Raw genomic sequence first — 21,057 nt, forward strand, 5'->3', positions numbered from 1 at the left:
AGGAAAGAGCCAAGAAGAGAATCAGTCTCCACACACTCCACTCTCATGGACATTTTCCACACAACTCTCCGTGCTTCCCTCTACTGACCAACATTTGGGTCATCCCCTTACCTCCTGCCAACACATCTACACCAATGAAAACACTTTCACTCTCTTCCTTCTCAAGCTGAATGGAATGTGACTCACCTTCCGCTATTTCTAAGTCTTCTCTGACCACAGAGAAATTGAGTGTACTAGGAAGATACTTATTCTAGCTATTAGGATGACCTGGGGCAATTTAGTTTCATCTTCATTTTATTCCTTTATTCCTTATTATTTGTTGAACACTAGCTTGTTAATCACTGCTCTGTGTGCTCAGAATAAAGCATATTATAAGCCAGGCCAAGTGTGTGCTTCTACAGAATTTGCATTCTATGGGTAATAGACAACAGACAAAGAGGTCGTGCAATCTTGGGTGGAGGTAAGTTCCACAAAAAGATGGAAGTGACAGAAGATGGTGAGGGAGAACTGATTTAGATGCAGAGATTCAAAGAACACATTTCCTTCTTTGTATTGGAAAGTCAGATTTAAGAGAAAGGAGAGATAGAAAGATTTTCTGTTTGCTGGCTCACTACCCTTAGTGTTCGCAATGGCCAGAGCTGAAGCTAAACTGATCCGAAACCAGGAGCCAGGAGTTTCTGGGTCTCCCACTTGAGTGCAGCATCCTAAGGCTTTGGACCATCCTCCATTGCTTTCCCAGGCTATAAGCAGGGATCTGAACTAGAAGTGGAGCATCTGGACACAGAACTGTTGCTTATACAGGATCCCGGTGCAAGCAAGACAAGGATTTTGTCACTAGGCTATCAGGCTTAGCCCAAAAACACATGTCTAAGGAAGTGATATTTGAGATATTGGAATGATTATGACGGTACCCAGAAATACTGATGCTGGCAGAGCATTCTAGAGGGAGAGAGTGCCCTGAGCAAAGAAAGAGATTTAATATTTTAAAAAGAAAAGTCATGAAAAGTCAAGGGACTGGTGCAGTAGTGTAGCAAGCTAATCCTCCGCCCACAGCAGCAGTATCCTAAGTGGGCACCAGTTCCTGTTCCAGCTCCTTCACCTCCAATACAGCTTCCTGTTTATGGCCTGAGAAGGGAGAGAAGGATCGTTCAAATCCACAGACCCCTGCACCCACAAGGAAGACCTAGAAGACGTTCCTGGCTCCTGGTTCCTGGCTTTGGATAAGCTCAGCTTTGGCCTGCAGATGGAAAAGCTCTCTCTATTTCTTCTTCTCTGTGATTCTGCCTTTTGAATAAAATTAAATCTTAAAAAAAAAAAAAAGAAAGAAAGAAAACCAGAGGGTTAGAGCAGACGGAATGAGACTGAGACTGTGCACGGCAGCAGACGACTCATAGAGAAGCCAAGACCACAGCACACAGCGCCCCTCTGGAAAACACTTGGGTTTTACTCCACGGTGATGGGAACCATGAAAGGATTCCAAGCAAGAGAGTCAAAACAATCAGACTGTTCGTATCAACCCTGGAATAGGGAAGGAAAGATTAAGTGCTGAAAGCCAGAGTGGAAACAGGGAGACTGCTGCACAAGGACCCAGGCAGGTGTTACAAGACGAAGTGATGGGTAACAGTCAGGTGAGACTTGCCGACATGCTCCCTTTGTTTACGCGAAATTCTAAAACAATTGTTGAAAAGCATTCATACAGAGATGATCAAAAATCTGCCTAACTTGCCCTTCAGCACCCTTTATGCCGATCCTGGCTCTCTTTTTGCTATCATCTACCTAATAATTTTTGGGTTAGAAAACTACAATGCCTCTCCATTGCTCCCAGATTTGGTCTAATCACACAAACCCCCAAAACCTCCAGTCCACTGCCCTCACTTCACCTTTCCAATCTCATTTTTTCATTATGCAGTTAAAATCCTCCCTTGTTTAAAGACAGCCAAGTTCACTACAACTCCTGAAAACAACCTGTTACTATCTGTTTTGGGGCCTCTGACTATCCTGTTTTGACTGTGTAGAACAATTTCATGTTATCTCATCAATTAAAATGCTCATTTCTGTTCAAGAAATTTTGATAATCTGAACATCTCCTTCCTCCTCTAGCATATAATGTTAGTTACCTTCAAGAGGTTCAACAGGTCAATGTCTGAAGGACCTGAAATGGTGACTGATGTTGAGAAAAGCAGCTGGGAAAATGCTACAATGTTTCTATAAGACTTTTAAAAGTTCCTGGAAAATCATGTAATAAAGAAACTATACATGGATTTTGAGACTGTCCAGGCCTTCTGAGATCTTGCCCACACTTTCAGGTGGGCGGCACCAGCATTACCCACCCATTTCCTAACTAATTAAGAGACCACCAATGGGGAACATCTTACCTGTAGGTTCCCACCCGACAAGGAGGGGTCAGGGAATGCTTAAAATCCGAAGACCCTTCCTCAAACCTTTAGTGTCTCTCTCCCTCCTCTTTGGAGAGGCGCCCCACCTCCCGCCTTTTCTCTTTTTCCCCTTCCCTCTCCCTTCCCTGCTCACCTGGTCCTTTTGTAAATAAGCTTTTCTGTCTGCAACAAAATTCTGGCTTTTTATTTCTGTACAAATGAGGAAAGAACCCACTGGGCATTTCTGATAACAGATTTCACAATTTTTTTTTTTATCCAAAATGTACTTTTCATTTTAAAAAGTTTTTGTTTTCTACTTATTTGAAAGGTAGAGCAGCAGCAGAGAGACTCAGACAAATTTTCCATTTACTGGTTTACTTCCTTAATGTCTGCAACAGCTGAGACTAGATCTATTTGGGTCCCCCGGATAGCTGTCAAGGACCCAAGTACTTGGGCCATCACCTGTCGCCACCCAGGGTGCTCATTATTAGAAAGCTAGATTGGAAATGAACTTGAAACTCAGACCCAGGCACTCAGACCCAGGTACTCTAGTATATGGCAACCTAGGAAACCCCTTAGTTGCCTGCTTCAAATTTATATTAAAATTAACTAATGTATTTATTTGAAAGGGAAGCAGGTGTGAGGAGATACACAGAGAGAAGCATTCCACCATCTGGAGCGTGGATAGCACTGGGGCAGATCCACGGGTGGACACTGGAAACTTTATCCAGGTCCCCCCCCCCGGAGCCCTCACTGCTACTTCCTCCTGGGCTCTGCATTAGCAGGACACCAGAGGCAAGATCCAGACTGTGAATTCAACCCAGCTGCTCTGATGGGGATGGCAGGCACCTTAACTGCTAGGCTACAGGTCTTTGCCCCAGGGTCTTTTTGAAATATCTCATCTACATCAGCATCACCTGGCTTGTGCATTAGCAATACTTCTGACTAGCAACATAAGAAAAAGATCTCTGGAGGGCAGATATTTGGTTATTTGGGAGCCAGGACTAAAGGGAAACAATTCATTTAAACTTAACCTGAATTTTTTTTTATTTTTGTACAATGTGAACAAATAGCTTAGTCCAAAAACAAAGTTCCTTTCAATTTAAGTTTAAGGCATATACAAAATCAGTCAGGAAACATAATGCAAGCAAATCTCCTGAGTAGTCTGCGTATGAGACATCCCAAGGTTAACCACAAAGATGAGGTTCTCACCATCCCAAATCACACATATATTTATATATTGCCTTAAAATGATTTCTTACTATGTCAGATGTTCTAACCACATCTAGGAAAGTAGGATTGTCTTAAGCCCATTTACCTTATTCCCACTCCCTGCTAGACCACGTGAGTTTGCCAGGCTAGAAAAAGGAGGCCGATGTCCTCTCAGCATGGGCTTTCTCTGAGTCTCCTCGGCCTTACCAGGGCAGGTCTCTTCAATAGTTCTAGCCCATCAGCAGGAAGATGCCCGTGTCCTCAAGGCCACTCCAACTGAAAGGACCTCTCCCCTCTTCTCTAAGTCTCACCCACTCTTTCAGATACCATAATCACTCCATTTATACCTCAAAAATGTTTTCATAACTTCTCCACATCCCCTTTGCGTGCTTTAAATATTTTTGGGGAAAAAAAAACTATATTTGCATTATTTAAATGGTACAGAGGCTTTTATCATATTATCTTTTGTATACAAATAATACTGTAGCACAAACTTGACTTTTTCCAATATATTAAATTAGGTATGGAAAATGAATGTCAACTCTAGAAAATTCTTAAGAAGGAGGAATGAAACGTTGAGTTCTGCACTGAGCAGCTCATGTCCCCTGTGCGCTAGGGGCTTTATCCCTAGTGTCTACACCCACCTTGGCCTGCATTGCACTCAGGTGGGCCATGAGCTCGTCCAGCTGGGCAGCTGCTGAGGTTTTAGCAGGTGGAGGTGACTTCTTTGGCTCCTGGACCTCACTATAGAGGAAAAACAACAGAATCATACTAATGCATCAAAACCCAAGCAAATGTTAAGCCACGTACAAAATACCAGAAGACACACAATGTTCAGTTAACTCTTTAGATGTGAGTGTAGAACCACAGGGTATTTTAAAAACAGGTGCTGACTGAAAATCTGATCAATGTGTCTCTATCCTTTATTCATTTCTCCCTAGTCATCTCAAAAAAGTTCATCAGTATCCTCCAAAGCACAGAGGGAAGTACTGGACATGCAGTGCGATGAGCTGTCCACTCCCAACTACCAGCTGCAAAGCAGCCTCCGAAAAAGTTTTTGAAACCACAGCTCTGTGTTTGATTTTAACAGCATTTTAAGTTAATGCAACATTGGCCCCAGTGGTATGGGGGTGCTACAGATTGGCCAGTGAGGGCATGTTTGACAGGTGTGGAATCATTTCTGGGGGTTTCCACAGACCAGGCCACTACACTTGTATGTATTCAGGGGAACTGGTATAGGGTACCTTATAAGGGGAATCTGTAGGGCATGTCTGGGACAGGCAAAGGTACCTGCCCACATAGGAGATCTGTGATGGGCTAGGTACCTTCGCCTGCCACTACCCACCAGTAAACCTGAGAGCTTGGGGCTGGGAAGCAAGCCACACAGTATGCCACAGCACCTGCCAGCATGTGTTGGGGGAGGAGGTGGGCCACATCGGGCTGGGCTGCAGCATCCATCACTAGATGAGAGAACTGGGGCTGGGAGCAGATTCTGTAGGGGATTTGTAGAATCACCTCTGCTAGAATATAACACCCTCTGTAAGAGCTGGGATTGGTGATGGGCTGAGCAGGACAAACCACAGAACACAATGACACTCAAAAGAGTTGTGGCTAGCAGCAGGCCAGACCGCATAAGGCTGCAGCAACCACCGCCACTGCCACCGCCACCGCCACCGCCACCAGAGCACCCAAGAACTGGGTCCAGCAGTGAAACAGGCTGGATTAGGTCATAGCCAAGGCCAGGACTGGGGAGGCCCACCTACCAGGCTGGGCTGCAGCAGCCACTGGTTTGCATGTAACCCAGGGCTGGAAACAGTTCTGGTAGGGGAACTCTGGGGACTCTCCTGCTAGGCTTCAGCTCCTACTGGTGAGCATGAGAGCCAGAGTTGGGGATGGGCCAGGTCAGACAAGGCTGCAGTACTAGTCAACATGTGTGTGGGATAGATATGGGGGCAGATCAGTATGGTCCAAGCCACAGCACCCACTGGCACACACAAGAGCCAGGAAGTGGTAGGAGACAGTCAGGCTAGGCCATAGCAGCATCTGCTGGTTCATATGAGAGCTGGAAATGGAGTCAGGTCAGGCTAGGCCAGATTGCAGCATCCACCAGCGACTGCCAAGACTGGGGCAGACTATGCCAGGCTGGGCTGCAGAATTCACTGGACACAAGAATCAGACCTGTGAACAAGCCTGGTAGGGGAACTTTGGGGACTAGGCTGTAGTTCCCGCTGGTGAGTACAAATTCTAGGGCTTAGGGTGGGCCAGGTAAAGCAGTATCAGTTAGCATGTCTGTGGGCTGGTTGTGGAGGTGGGTCAATCTGGGCCAGGCCATAGCATCCACTGGTATATGCAAGAGTTGGAAGGGGTGGGGCTGGGCCAGGTTAGGCAGTAGCACTCGCCTGTTCACACAAGAGCTGAGCTTGAAGAATGCCACGACGGGCTGAGCCACAGCCCACGTGAGATCTAGGGATGGGAGTGGGCCTAGTAGGGGAATTTGGGGAACTCCCCTGCTATTGCAGCTCCCTCTGGTAAGAGCAAGAGTGGGACTGGGGACAGGCTGAACCAGGCAAGGCTACGGCATGTGTGGGCTGGGTGTGGGCCAGAATAGACTAAGCCACAGCACCAAATGGAACATACAAGAGACAAATGGGGAGCAAGACAGGCTGGGCTAGACCACAGCAACCACCAGTTCACATGAGAGCTGGAGCTTGGGGTGAGCCAGGCTGGGCTAGCTGTAACAGTTGCCAACACACAAACTGGGGTGGGGGAGGAGTCTGGTGGGGGGTTTTGGGATCACCAGAACTAAGCAGCAACACCTGATGCTGAGTGCAAGAGCCAGACCTGTGCCAGGAAAGGGGTAGGAAGCAGCAGCTATATAGGTTTGCATGAAAGATGGGGCTGGGAGCAAAACTGACTAGGCACCTGCTTCTAGTGGTTTGTGCACTGGCTGGTGCAGGAGACAGACTGAACCTGACCCTGCACTACGTGAAGCACATAAGAGTCAAGTCTGAGGACTCCCATGTGAAGCTTCTTCAGGGACTCCCCAGCTAGACCCCAGGATTCAAAATCCTGGCCTTGGGGAGAATCACAAGTTACGTGGTCCAACAAGTATCAGGACTGGGCCTCCTCACTTGCTTATGCTCATGTGATAGAAAACATACACAGATGCTCACAAAAGAGATGACAGCCAGATCATCTAAGCTAAGAGAGGTCGTTGTGTATCTCACCAAAAGGTGGAAAGCAGAAAAAGTTAGGCAACTCTCCTGGCCACACTTGGCAGCAAATGTCTAGGTCTATGGATACACCAAAGTAGACCTGGTGAGCCAATAGACCTTAGAAATATTTTCTCAACCTTGGTGAAATAAAGCCGACAATGTCTCAGAACTATCAAAACCACTCAAGCAGCACCCTTGGAACATTCTTCCCCCAACATCAAGGTCTCTAGAGCATCATGAAATAACCATCTCTATTTCAGGGAACTGATGTGGTTTGATAGTAAAGTCCCCCACTTCCCTCTACCCTGCAGACTCGGGAGGGGAAAATAAAAACATTTCACCCACCTTCCTCCATAGCTCTACCCTCCCCACCATGATCAGAGGACCACACGGGCATGCATCCCTCTCAACTATGGAAACAATATTAGAAATAAAATAAAAACTATTTTTAAGACATTAAGTCCTAAGGCCCAGCTTAGCAGCTAAAGCTTTCGCCTTGCATGTGCTAAGATCCCATATGGGCACCAGTTCTAATCCCGGCGGCCCTGCTTCCCATCCAGCTCCCTGCTTGTGGAAAGTAGTTGAGGATGGCCCAAAGCCTTGGGACCCTGCACCCGAATGGGAGACCTAGAAGAGGCTCCTGGCTCTTGGCTTCACATTAGCTTAGCTCTGGGTATTGCAGCCACTTGTGGAGTGATCAGTGGACGGAAAATCTTTGTCTCTCCTTCTCTCTTCATATCTGACTTCCCCACCCCCCCAAAAAAAGATAAATCTTCAAAAAAAGAAGTTAAGTCATAAAGTATTCTAACTCCTTTCAGTTATTGTCAAACATCAAACAAAAAATAAATGAGAAGATAGAACGGGCATCAACAAACTAAGGCCCATGGGCCAGATATGGCCATGTCCAGTCATCTACCTAATCCCTACAACTGCGTTCCTATAGACGTCAGTAGTTGTTGCATAGACCTTATGGTCCACCAAGTCTAACGTATTTATTATCTGGCCTTTTCTAGAAAAAAAAAATTCTTGGTATACAAAGTTCATATAATGCATATGACTATAATTTCCTATTCATATATATATACATGACAAATCTATAAAACTCTATGCCTAACAAAATACGGATTCTATTCAAGTCCCTGATAATCATTAATGAAATTTAATTATGTGAGGATATAAAATAAAACTTGATAAATTCTAAAAAGTAAATCATAGAGAATATAAGACCACATCTTATATTATGTGGAATTATACCAGGCTTGGGAATCTGTATTGGTATAGTACATATTTATTTTTATTTTGACTTTTTATTAGAGGGAGCCCACTCACTGAATCACTCCCCAGGTGTACAGGCTGGGATGGGGCTGGCTAAGTCAGGGGCTAGGAACTCAATCCAAGCCTCCCACGTAGGTGGCAGGTATCCAACTTACTCAAGCCATCACCACTGCCTCTGAGAGTCGTACTATGGACCCTTGTCAAAGAGTGGAAAGCTGAAACTAAAGCAGATGTGTCATTGAAGCTAACAAGGGGTAGCTATCTACAGACGGCTTAGAAAAAAGAGAACTGGGGGGAAATGCCCTAGATTTCCTGCTTTGCACCCTCCTGTCTCTGCACAGCGTCTCCCACTGGTCATGGCCAAAGGGCGCTGACTGGCCCAGGGCCTTGTAACATCCAACCTGCAGAATCAGCTCCCCAGGTGTGGAGCGCAAGAGAAGGAAGAGGAAGTGAAGAGAAACAAGCTACAGCCTCATACTACAAGGAAGTGGGTGCCAGCAAGTGAACACCTGGATTTCACAAATAAATCTCAAAGCCAGATGTACAGTGAAACTACCCTTGTCTGGACTGCTTTTTTTCCCCTTACTGTATGTTCTGATATTAATTTGTATTTCTATTGAAGCCTTTGTGTTCTAAGCTTGAAGAAAACAAACGGTTACTAAGAGCCTGTTTTATGCCAGGCCTGATGTTGTCTGGCTTGTTTTGCGTTTTTTCCCAGGGCTGGGAGCGGAAAGAACAGAGAGCAGGATGGATGCTCACTGGGTAACTTCCTACAACTGGAATGAACTGGAGTTCACATCCGTAAATAGTCAGCTTCTACCAAAACAGAAAGTGCTCCGAGGAGAAGGTTCTAGAAACACTGCTGATAGCACCAGAGTATTTTTTTTTTCCTTTGTCCTGTGTGTGCACTGTTGCCTGCAGTTCTGAAACCAAATAAGGTATGGTGTAGCACTTTTTACTAAGCATGCCCTTTACGATCTGTGCTTTAAGCCCCTTCACTGGCTTCCCAGTATGCTGTTCTGTTTTTTTAAAAAAAATGATAATAACTGCAACCTATAGCTGAAGAAACACAAAAAATAACCTTTTCACTTTTTTCAGTCTGTCTACTCTGCTTTGGCCAGGAAAAAATATATAATTTAGCAAATAATTCTGTTCCAACATGTAATTTTTTTATTGTTATTATTCCCATAATATAGTTTTGTAGGTATAAGGACTCCCTTCCCAGTTTCCCTCCCTCCACCACCACCATTGTCCCCATATTATGACACTAGGATAGCTCTCCAACAACAGTCACAAGTCCGACATTCTGCTGTTCATGGTAGGTATATGTAATGGTGTCCTATTGCCAAGGTATAGTTAACGGTTTCATTGGGGGTAGGGATGCATACTACAACATATCTTCACTTCCCAGTATGCTAGTCCCCATCATCCAGTTAGTCTGAGAAAATATATGTATATGCTTGCTCACCTTTATAAAGATTTGCTTCGTATGTTGCACGATGGCTACCTGATAGCAGCAAGAACACATAGTACCTGTCCTTTTGGGACTGCCTGATTTTACTGAGTGAAATGTTAGTGGAAAAAAAAAAATACCTCCACCCACTTCATGACCTGTGAGCAAATGTGAAAAGTCTATAAACCGTGATGGGCGCCCACGGCCTTGGTTAGCCTGACTGATCACAGCGCCGATACTGCTGGAATTTTGCTTCAGTTTTTTCATATGGGTTTTCCCTTCTGTGAACCAGGGTGTGCATCCGGAAATAGTCAGGCCAATGCAGCAGTAATGATTCTGGGGCCTACTGATGCTGTTTCAGGTGACAAAGGAACAGCAGGGCCCACCAGCCTAAACAACCCCACTGGAATCCAGGTACACTGAGAAGCTGCAGTTTGCTTATCAGAATTCCAACTCTGCTCAAAAACTGGATCATGAAAAAGGATGTCAAAACTAATAGCAAACACACAGCAAATGATTGCCGACGGATTGATAATAATTATTTCATACGCTCAATTTGTAAAAGCAGTTAACTTTAAAAATACCTGTAGACATTGCGGTCCTGCATATTGGTGATATACACGAGCTGCGCCTAATAAATAAAAGAGAACAGAACAAGGAATGAATTTTGGTTACTACAATATGGGTGTTTTTAGCTACCTAGAGCTAGAAGTTATTTTTAACTTCTAAAAGGGACCAATATTGGCATATCTCTGAGATCTCCTCCTTTCTAATGCAGAGGAACTGCCAGACGGGAAGTTCAAACCTCAACACAGTAGCCAAATACGAGTAACCCTTCTCTGCCTAAAAGGCATTGAAACAGAGAAGTGGCCCATTCTCACATAGAAACCAGAAAACAAACAAAATGGGTCAGGAAAAGTCCCTCACCCAGCTGATTGTACTGTGAACAACGCCACATTTAAAGAGAGACAATGTGTGGATCTACAGGGTACTTGGCCATTCATCCACTTATTTATGGAAAGCATATTTACTGTGCACCTGTCATCTGGCAATGTGACACTCGAAAAGCAAACCAAAACAATCAAATAAAGACTGTCTGCCTGAGAGTTTACAATCTGGTGGCAAGATATAGGTCATAGACAAATCAATATGAAAAATTAATCATGGGCAGGAGATGAGAAGTGGGGGAGAGCAGGGAAAATACTCTTCTATTGATTAAGACACTGGAGTGAGGGGAGTAAACAGACAGCCTGGAGAAACACGGTCCAGATGGAAGAACAGGCAGGAAAGCACGCTGCAGGATCTGTGGAACAAAGTATACAGCCTGAACAGAGCGAACATGTCCACACAGTGTACGGTTTATTGGGTCACTTTCTAAAGTGAAAAGGGGCTGTAAAAATAATTCCTACTACATAATTTCAGTTTATTCTGCCCATTCTGGTCATTCACTTGCCAAATGCTCGGGTTGACTGAGACTAGGAACTGAGGATTCAATCCAGAGCTCCTCTAGAAGCAGCAGGGACCCAACTATGTGGCCCAGCACCTGCTTCCTGACAGGATGCACATCAGTGGGAAGTGGAATAGGAACCAGAACCAGGAAGTGGACTTAGCTATCCAGAGGCATCTTAACTACGACACCAAACTCCCGCTCGTATTTTTAAAACATAATATTTAGTGATCAAAAATGTGATTTTAATATATGCTATGCCTGTGAAACAATTCTATTAGAAGCTTATTTCCCAATATTCTAAAATGTTTTGAATGACATGTGCCCATGAACATTCAAGCAATTTTTTAAAGAACAGTCATATTGGCTATGAGAAAATCTGAATATCAGACAAATAAATCATTCTTCTATAATTATGTACCCAAATCGGTTAGTTAATCATTTTTAAAATATACTTTATTTCCTACTCACGCTATTTGCACGTTTTTATGGGTTAGTGTGAATAAGTAGGTGCATGTATTTAAGTGTGATGCTCAAAGTGAGGCAATTTGGCACTGCCAGCTCCTCAGACATTTTGCATTTCTTGGTATTGAGAACCTTTGAGCTCCTATCTTCTCCTTCTTTATAAAATCTGCGAGAGTTTGTGTGAAGTACAGCCACCTTACTATGCTGGGAAACATGGGGCTGACTTCTCCAAAAAGTAGTGCTCTGCCTGCCATTATCTAACCTCCCTTTCTCTTTCCCCGCTCTCATGAACACTATTCTTCCTTCAAGCTATTTCAATAAAATCAACTTTTATTTTATTTGCCATTGCTGCCTCGAGCACTGTGACGTGGAAAACTTTCTGGAAAATATGTTTCAAAATACGGTGTTGGGAATCCAGGTAAGTCTGCTTAGAGATGTGAGTGCCTGAACCTCCCAGTCACGTGCCTGTGGCTGGGAGAAGCTGTGCTGAGCCAGGCTTTCTAGTGGGGATCCTAGCTCCCCATCCACTGCTGCCAAAGTGTGGATGAATCCTGGGCTTGTCCAAGCTCAAGGTCAGAGAATTTTCTCCTCCACAGCCATCATGCTGTGGGCAGAATCGGGGACAGCTCTGGGCATGCTCAGGATCATGGCTCCACCCACTGCCACCATGTTGGTGGGCAGAGTCCAGGTAAGTCTGCTCAGAGGTGCAGGTGTCCGAATCGCCCATATGGCTGTGAGAACCTGTGCCAGGCTTCCTGCTAGGGATCCTAGCTCCCAGTCCATCAAGCCAAGCAGTGATGAATCCTGAGCTTATGAGCTTCGCCCGCTGGCTGCCCAGTAATAAGCTTGGGGATCTTGGGGTTCTAGAATTACTGCCTAGGGATATCCATGGATAAGGACACAGTACATGCAGGTGAAGAATGAATCCTGAGGGATACTCAACAGCAGGGCCGCTGTACTAGCAACTAACTGAGGGGACTGAGACCTGGTGGCTTGGAGGAGAAAGACCAGAAGATCTAGGCTGCAGCTCCCGCTAGTGTACATGAAGACTGAGTGTGTGGTGGGCATGACTGGACTGGGCTATAACACCCATTAGTTTGTGTATAAGACTGGACTAGTGACAGAACTGACCCAGCAGTTACAACCACCAACATATGCATAAGCTGATTAGGATGACAGACTATGAGACTGTGCCAGACACCATATTGGTACACACACAAGAATCAGGTCTGGGATCACCTCAGATGAAGTCTCTATGGGGATGCCCCCAGCTGAATTGCTGGACTCAGAACCCCAACCATGGAGGGAATTGCCATGGTCTGATCATGGAACACATGTGTCAGAGCTGAGCCTCCTCAGTTGCTCAGACAGAGCAGTTAACAGCATATCCAGGTGCACTGGAGGATATGGCAGTACAATGGAGTCTGCAGAGGATATCTGAAACCACAACAGAGGACAGAACAAATGGACCAACTACCCCAGCCAAGTGTTGGCAGTGAATAAGTAGGCAAATGGAGACTCTAAGGTAGACTATGTCAACCAGTGGATTCTGGAGAGATTTCATTATGCTTAGAGTGTCGAGATCAGCAGTAAATCAGAACTGTTGAATTATGAAAATCTCGTGAGCAGGACCCTCAAAGCATGCCCTACATCAGAGATCCTGAGGTGATGTCAGGTAGCTGTCCTCCCTCCCAAGGTGCAGAAGTGTTTGGGAGGCTGGGTGTGGCTTCTCTCCTTGTCTCTCCCCTCCACCCCCATACAGGAAGGAAAAAAGAGAATGTGAAAATGCTGATCTTACCCATCTTCCTGTAGCCCTTGACCCTAATCATCCTAATCAACTATGTAAAAATCATCAAAAATAAAAATAATTCAGAAATAATAAATATCTTTCCTTTATGAATAAAAAATGGGGTCATTTTCATAAAACTACAAGTTTCTTCAAAGTTGTGTTTTATGATTAAGATATCTGAAGATGTTTGTTCTTTGATGCTGCTCTACAGTTCTTGAGAAAATGATCTTGTTCTAGAAATCAATGAACCTCTAAGTTCGCAGCAAATCCTGCTAAATGGAGAATAGTCTCAACCCTATTTTTATTTTAGAGTGGGTGAGTAGTTCAGACAGCTGTTTACACAACAGCTGCCTTCCTGCCTCCTCCGTTCCTCAATAATATTCCTATAAAACTTCCACACTGTCTCTGTTTATAATGGTTTTTAATATTTTGCTAAATACAGATGCTTCAAAATCACAAGACTTTCACAATTTCATTCTATTTAGTGAAGGATACAAATTTTTCCATTTAAGATTAGGAGTCAAAAAACCATCAAAGTCAAGATTTTCCTGAAATACAACTTCCAAATTAAGTAATGAAAACATACGACCCCTCGTCTTGATTGATTCAATGTCTTCTCAGCTTCTGCAGGGAGAAATCTGAACCGCCTCCTTTTTTGCAAGGTCTACTTTAGAAACCTGCAGCTTGCTGAATGTCTCAAAAGCTGGACTTTCCTGCTACATTTTTTCAGTGATTTGATTCAAGACTTCCATTTACTTCTGGATAATAACCTAAATTTGGATGACTTTACAGTGACTTCTCCAAAGCTCACAGGCATTTGCAAAATGCAACCAATGACAGGCAGCACGGAGAGAAAAGACACACAGCAGTGCTGAAATCTTTCTTTCTGTTGGATACTTATTTAAGCCACCAAAGTTTACAGATCGGTTACTTATACACTCTGTATAACATTTGCAAGTTTTCATAACTGTGGTTGCTGTATGTTGATTGGCCAGACTGTGGTTTGTTCAGGCGCAGTCGTGAATTCTGTCTCATCACAGCGAGTACCAAGCGTGTTTCTATTTCTCGGGTTTTGAAGCTGCTATTACCACAATCCTGTGCTCCACCAACATTTGCATTCATCTTCTCACCACAAAAACGAACCTTTTATCTTCAGTAATAAACTTTACAACTAAATTTGCAATGACATTAACATGAGATGTTTCACTTTTTAGCTGGAGAGTGAACTGCCAAACGTTTGATTTTGATTCTTTCAATTAAATCAAAGAAATGGGAATCAATCTGGAGTGAACAGATTCTCTAATCGAAGCTTCTGTTGCACTGATACAAAAAGGACGCTACTTGACAATTTGCCCAGGGAATCAACTCACTAAATTGAAAATGTGCCCAATGGCTTTAGGAAAGGTATCTGATAGCAAAGCAAGGTGTCCTCCACAACGGGACGGAGACCCCCATTAAGAGCTGCCCGTGTCCGAGTGTCCTTTTCTGACACGTCCTTCTTAAACTCTGCACTGACTTCTCAGGTAGATGCCAACGCTTCTTTACTGTAATTGTCTTCTGGGTTTGCAAAGGGATGGTGATACCTCCACTCATCTCTGTGGTAGATGCTAGTTGTTGACAAGTATATTTTATGCAAGTTACACAATCATCATCAACTTTAACAAAACTGAACAAGTAGTTTCAGTCTTGGCTCGTTTTTGAGCAAACTGCTGAAAGGGTTTATTGTAAAATTTTTTTAAATTGTTACTAAGTAAACAGAGCTCTATATATACAAATAATCTCCAAACCCTTTAACAAGAACATTGATTATATTATGCCCGCAGCGAGAATGCCTACTCTTTACTTCCCAAACGTGATAGGCAAAACATCACAGCATAACTTCCCGTGCTTCTCTCGGGCCCTGAGGAGACTCTGCATCTCATAGATGACTACAGACGCCACGGCGAGGGATAAATGCTGGGACACCAACTGACCCACAACAGAAAAGACACAACAATTTTCCTGCACCACCTGAGACCACAGAAATTAATTACTTCTGACTTCCTGCACACCAGTTTTAAGTTTCTCCATCCAGCAGTCTGCATGTTCTCCTTGGAGGGACGCTGGCTCGTTAGGATTTCCTTTATCATTTCTCTACGTTATCATGAGTCACATTAAAGAAAGAACTCGGATCACTGCATATGTGTTTTTCACACAATTAGTAAGATTATGGAAGAGGGAAGAAGATAAAAGCAAGTCTGCAAAATAGCAAGAGAACTTAAAAGAAAAAAATGCCTGTTAATAGTAAAGTAATTAGAATGTCAGAAAAGCATGCAAAAATCAAGTCGTCTTTAGGTAAACTAGGACATGTGAGGGTGCTTCAAAACGTTAATGGAAAATAAAATTAAAGATAACATTGGAGCCTGGTACGGTAGCCTAGTGGCTAAAGTTCTCATCTTGAATGCACCAGGAACCCATATGGGCGCAAATTCTAATTCCGGCAGCTCCACTTCCCATCCAGCTCCCTGCCTGTGGCCTGGGAAAGCAGTCGGGAACGGTCCAAAGCCTTGGGACCCTGCACCCAAATGGGAGACCTAAAAGAAGCTCCTGGCTCCTGGCTTCGGATTGGCTCAGCTCTGGCAGATGCAGCCATTTGAGGAGTGAACCAGTGAATGGAAGATCTTCTCTGTCTCTCCTCCTATCTATATATCTGCCTTTAATAAAAATAAATCTTTTTTTCCTTAAAAAAAAAGATAACACAGAAGTGTATACCTGGCCTGAGAGTTGACCTTGTGTCCCATGTCACATACAGAGTTCTAGTTCCAGTCTGAGCTCCACTCCTGACTCCGGTTCTTGTTAACGTGGTCCCTAGAAGGCAGCTGATGATGACTAGGGTAGCTAGAGCCTTGCCCAGGCCAATGCGGGCATCTGAGGAGTGAAGCAGAGCATTGGGTGCTCTTTCGCGCTCTCTTACATGTTAAAAAATGGTAGTGCAGACCATAAGCAGGGAGCTGGATGGGAAATGGAACAGCCAGGGTGGCCATTCGGGGAGTAGACCAGCAGATGGAAGGTCTTTCCCTCCATGTCTCCTTCCCTCCTTAAGTCTGATCTCCCTTTCCAATAAATATAAATAAAACTTTTTAAAAATGGTAGTGCGAATTTTTCATGAAGCACCTGGTGTCTTCATTATGTTAACCCCAAAAGAGTCAGTGTAAAGGCAGCAGTTTTCATTTCAGATGAAATGGGAAGTCACTGTGGGGTACTGAATTTTAAAAACTGCAGGAGAGTGAATACTGTGGCTCAGTGGATTAAGTTTCCATCTAGGAATGCGGCCTGAGTCCTCCCTACTCTGCTTATCTGGTCCAGTGGCCTGCTAATGCATTTCTTTTTTTATTTTAAAATTTATTTATTTTTATTGGAAAATCAGGCATACAGAGAGGAGGAGAGACAGAGAGACCCTCCGTGCGTTGCTGCTAATGCATCTTGTGAAGCAGGAGGTGGTGGCTCAAGTTTTCATCCACATGGAGGATCCAAAACGGAAGGCCGGGATCCTTGCCTTGGGCTAGTCCAGCCCAGGCTGTTACGGGGATTTGAAAAATGACGCAGTAGATGGGAAATCTCTTGCGCCAGTCTCCATACTGGCTGCTCTGCCTTAACAAGCATGATAATAAAGCTGTTAGAAATATTTTTAATAGCATCAACCAGCTTGAGTTTTTAAAGGATCACTCTTTAGATTGCATGGAGGCAAGGACAAAAGAACAGAAGCCTTTGGCTGTGACCCAATAACGCAAATGAAGACAACAGCTCCTTAACAGAAACATCTAGAGAGAAGAACAGGGGAGGCTTCTATCCATAAGTACAAGTTTCAGGTCTGTGATACTGGCTGTTCCACACAGTAGACAAGAATGAGTCAGGGTATCATATTTCAAGAACAGCAGCTACTTAATTCCTCTTACACTACCCATCGTTAACAAGCAAACCTCAACTTATAATGCAAGTTTGCATAAATTTCCCCATAGGATGAAGATACAAGTACCAGCAAACACAATAACTTGACAGTTTTAACCCTAACCCATAAACTAAGCGAAATGTTTTTGTTTCTATTATATATATATATATATACAGATACATCATATTTTTAGTGAGTTTACTTAGCATTGGTTCTGAAAAGCCAAATCATCTCCAGATAAATAAAAACTGAATTCCATAATCTGTTCAGCAGAAAAGACCTGTTTAGCCTGGCACCAGGCCTTCCCCTAAGCAGTCCTGGCCTGAGTGCCATTCTAGTCAAAGTGCAATAGGTAGCTTTGATGGCTGGATGGTAACAGTGGAATATTCCAAGTGACACAGGCAATGCCCAGCCTGCTAACAGGTCACCACAGGGAGTGCAGGGGACCACACAGTTCTCATACGCATTCTTCAGTGGTGATCCTCTCAAGTCTCTTCCTCATTACAAAACTAGATCTCAAATGCTCAAAGATACAGAAAGCTTCAAAATACCAGGATCCAGTGAGAAGGCCTTATTTGCAAGCCAAGGAAAGAGGCCCCGGGGCAAACCAGACCTGCTCTGTCCTGACACCAACACCCAAATTATCCCCATCTTGGCCCTGGACTGTTAGAGAATGGTGAGAAAAGTTTCTGCTGTTCAAACTAACGAAACAACCCAGAGCGAAGCATTCACATATGCACACCAAGTCTTTAATACTGAGGGGTTATTTTCTCTTTTTCTTGGTATGAATGACTCCTTTCAAATCATTTTATACTGGGTACAATTGGTTTTCAGAAATGTACTCAGAGCTCTACACTTAAGAGTCAATAAAAAATGAAAAGTTTACCAGCAAGGGCCTGGTGCTGTCCTCGGCAGCAGGTGTGGTTGAAGTTTCTGCTTGGTTATCCTCCTTTCTGGAAGGCTGATCCAGCGGAAGAGAAGTAGAACTGGAATATTCATCGCTATCCTGCAGGGTGGAGCGTTCCAGTTCCTCCAACAAGGCATCTTTGTCATAAGAAACAAATGAATCATAAAACAGAACATGCGAGTCTCTGGAACCATTTTCCCCTAAAATATTAAGCATTCCAGCCCCATGTGTCACCATTCATCTCTCTTCCTGGATAAAACTACTTTAAATACCTTCTCTTACTCCCATTTCACTCTAAGACTTTGCTTTATTCTACCAGGAGACACTTAACCTCTCCACATAGTGCAGCTTGTTCATTATTTTGTATAGTTGCATTCAATTTCATAGTCTTCCTCTTGAAATCAGATGCCCATACAATGTCTTTCTCTGAGGTTCTCCCCCAGCCTCCCAACCTTCCTCTATTAGTTTCTGTGCCCGACTCACAGGATTGCAAATCAACCTCTAAAATTCATTCATTGATTTGAGCGAGTGGCACAGCCAGCCTCACAGGTCTTTGGTTAGAAGACTCATAAGGTCTTCTGCTTTCCCCGTAGAAGACATTTTGATGTTCAGACTCGTCTTGAGAGCTTTCTTTTCCAGGAACCAGAGGTTCCAAGGAAAAAGGAACTGCCCCCTGACTAGAGTCTGCTATGCCATCAAAAAAATCCCCAAACACATTACATTGCTGACCACTGGAAGGAGAGCAATGAGCATGCAGAACCACCGGGGACCTGAATGAGAGCTAGAGACACACACACCTCTCAAACAACTTCAGTACGGAAGGACCCTCATTCCTGACTCCTCAAAGAGCCCTGGAGTTAAGCACTAGGTCCCCAGCTGCTGGCTGTGACCTTTGTACCACCTCAGTGGCAGTAACTGACATGCTGCGTGTTGGGTGGGAAGACCCAGCTTTAGGGTTTCCATCGCAATTTCTCCTTTCAGTTTCAGGAATGCTCTAGAGCATTAATATTGAAGGCATTAATTTTTATTACTCATTAAAGGAAGATAACTCACAAAGATCTCCAAGAAAAAAAATCTCAGTATTTTTCCTATTAGAAAAAAAATATTACTGTTTTCCAAAGTATGCCAGGAAAATTCTTTATCTTAGTGATTATTCTTTATCCTGATTACATTTTTATCTTGATTATGTTTTTATCCCAAGTACATTATAAAGCAAAGTGTAAACTTTCTTTTTTTTTTCTTTTAACCTTTTGAGATGCGGAAGGGAAAAGAGCCTGAGAAGAAAAAACTGAAAGCTGAGATAATACAAAATAAACAGTGACACAATCAAAATAGTTGGGGTTTATTACTCTGACAGTTTGAGGATAAAGCAAATTGACTTCAGAAGTATTATTCTGTACCTTTCTTGTTGTGATGAAATTACTGGGGATGTGAATAATCAATAAAAATTATCATATGATAGCAGTTCCACTTTATATACTTCATTGGATCATTCTAATACCTCAGAAAGGATGGTATTATTTCTACTCATTTTGTAGGTCAAGAAAGAGACAATAGCGTGCCTGTGTTCATGAATCCACAGCCCGGACTTGCGCTGGGGTTATCTTGTCGCTAGCCTCTGTGCGTCAAGCTAGCAGCTCCAGTCCTCATTTCCCAAGAACCCCCTGGGTGATCAAGAACACGACATCTACCCTGCAGCTGTCCCTTCACCTATGTGAGGAAGTAACTGCATCGGAACAGCATTTTTCAAATGGTACTCCATCAGTGGATCTCTAGTGAATTTCTTATCACAGGTTAGTTTTTAAGTTTGAAAAACTGGCTTAGGTTGTTTGCAAGGGCCTGTCTAGTTCTGAATTTCTCTGTAAGGAAATGAACTTTATAGACCATCAAAAACAAAAACAGCAGACTTTCATCTACTTATCATTTGGGGAGGAACGGATATTTCTATTCTATTGTAAAGGCATACAAACAGAAAAAAGAGCTCCCGTCTGCTGGTTCACTGCCCACACGTCCACACCAGCCAGGGCTGGCCAGGCCTGAGTCCCGAGCTGGGACTCCACGCGAGTCTTGTGGGTGTGCAGAACTGACTCATCAACCGGAGGCATCACCTACCCAGAGTGCCTAGGACCCAGGAACGGAAATCAGAGTGCAGCCAGGCCTAGAAGTCAGGCCCTCTGACGTGGGACGTGGGCATTCAAAGTGGTGTGTCAACTGCTACTCGAACATCTGCTTCCGAATACCAGATGGTACAAAGAAATATCTATTTGTTATAAATGACATCTTCCTTAGACTTTTCTCAGTCTTACATCTTAGAAAAATGCTGACTTCTCTGTCCCATTTTTGAGATCTTAGCTAAACTGTTCAGGCCTATTTCTCTCCCAAGCAAGTACTAACTAGGCCTGACCCTGCTTAGCTTTCGAGATCAGACAAGATCCGGTGCGGTCCGCGTAGTATGGCCATAGACTTGGGCCTATTTCTCAAGAATAAATTGTGGTCAGGTCCGGCAGCGTGACCTAGCAGCTAAAGTCCTCGCCTTGAACCCGCCAGGATCCTATATGGGAGCTGGTTCTAATCCCAGCAGCTCCACTTCCCATTCAGCTCCCTGCTTGTGGCCTGGGAAAGCAGTCAAGGACAGCCCAAAGTCTTGGGACTCTGCGCCCGAGTGGGAGACCTAGAAGTTCCTGCCTCTTGGCTTCAGATCAGCACAGCACCAGTCGTTGCAGTGCTTGGGGAGTGAGTTATCAGACAAAAGATCTTTCTCTCTGTCTCTCCTCCTTTCTGTATATCTGACTTTCCAATAAAAATAAAATAAATCTTTAAAAAATACATAGGAAAAAACACAATAAATTGTGGTGGGATAAAAAAAGAAGAAAAGGGAATCTACATTTTCAGACACTTAAGAGGCATAATTTCAACCTATCAATCTTATTTAATGACTACACTTTTTAAAAAATCAAGCATTATCTATTTGTTTTAGATACTTGACAATAC

At 43.7% G+C, this 21,057-nt stretch overlaps 1 protein-coding gene across 3 annotated transcripts in view; it reads right to left on the reverse strand.

Annotated features, from left to right (window-relative positions):
- The window catches only part of LPXN (leupaxin), a 43,915-nt gene that overhangs the window by 18,551 nt on the left and 4,307 nt on the right, over positions 1 to 21,057 (reverse strand). For 2 of the 3 annotated variants that reach the window (XM_041003967.1, XM_041003966.1), the window contains exons 2-3: positions 18,046 to 18,203; positions 4,232 to 4,331 (exon numbers count right to left, since the gene is read on the reverse strand). In XM_041003967.1, the coding sequence (XP_040859901.1) occupies positions 4,232 to 4,331; positions 18,046 to 18,203 (258 nt within the window). Of the gene's footprint in view, positions 1 to 4,231; positions 4,332 to 10,114; positions 10,162 to 18,045; positions 18,204 to 21,057 lie in introns of all 3 variants that reach the window. The other variant, XM_041003965.1, reaches the window with a different exon arrangement.

Source organism: Ochotona curzoniae, unplaced genomic scaffold (assembly GCF_017591425.1).
Source record: "Ochotona curzoniae isolate NIBS_2020 unplaced genomic scaffold, NIBS_Ocur_1.0 scaffold_3171, whole genome shotgun sequence".
Classification (NCBI taxonomy): Eukaryota; Metazoa; Chordata; class Mammalia; order Lagomorpha; family Ochotonidae; genus Ochotona; species Ochotona curzoniae.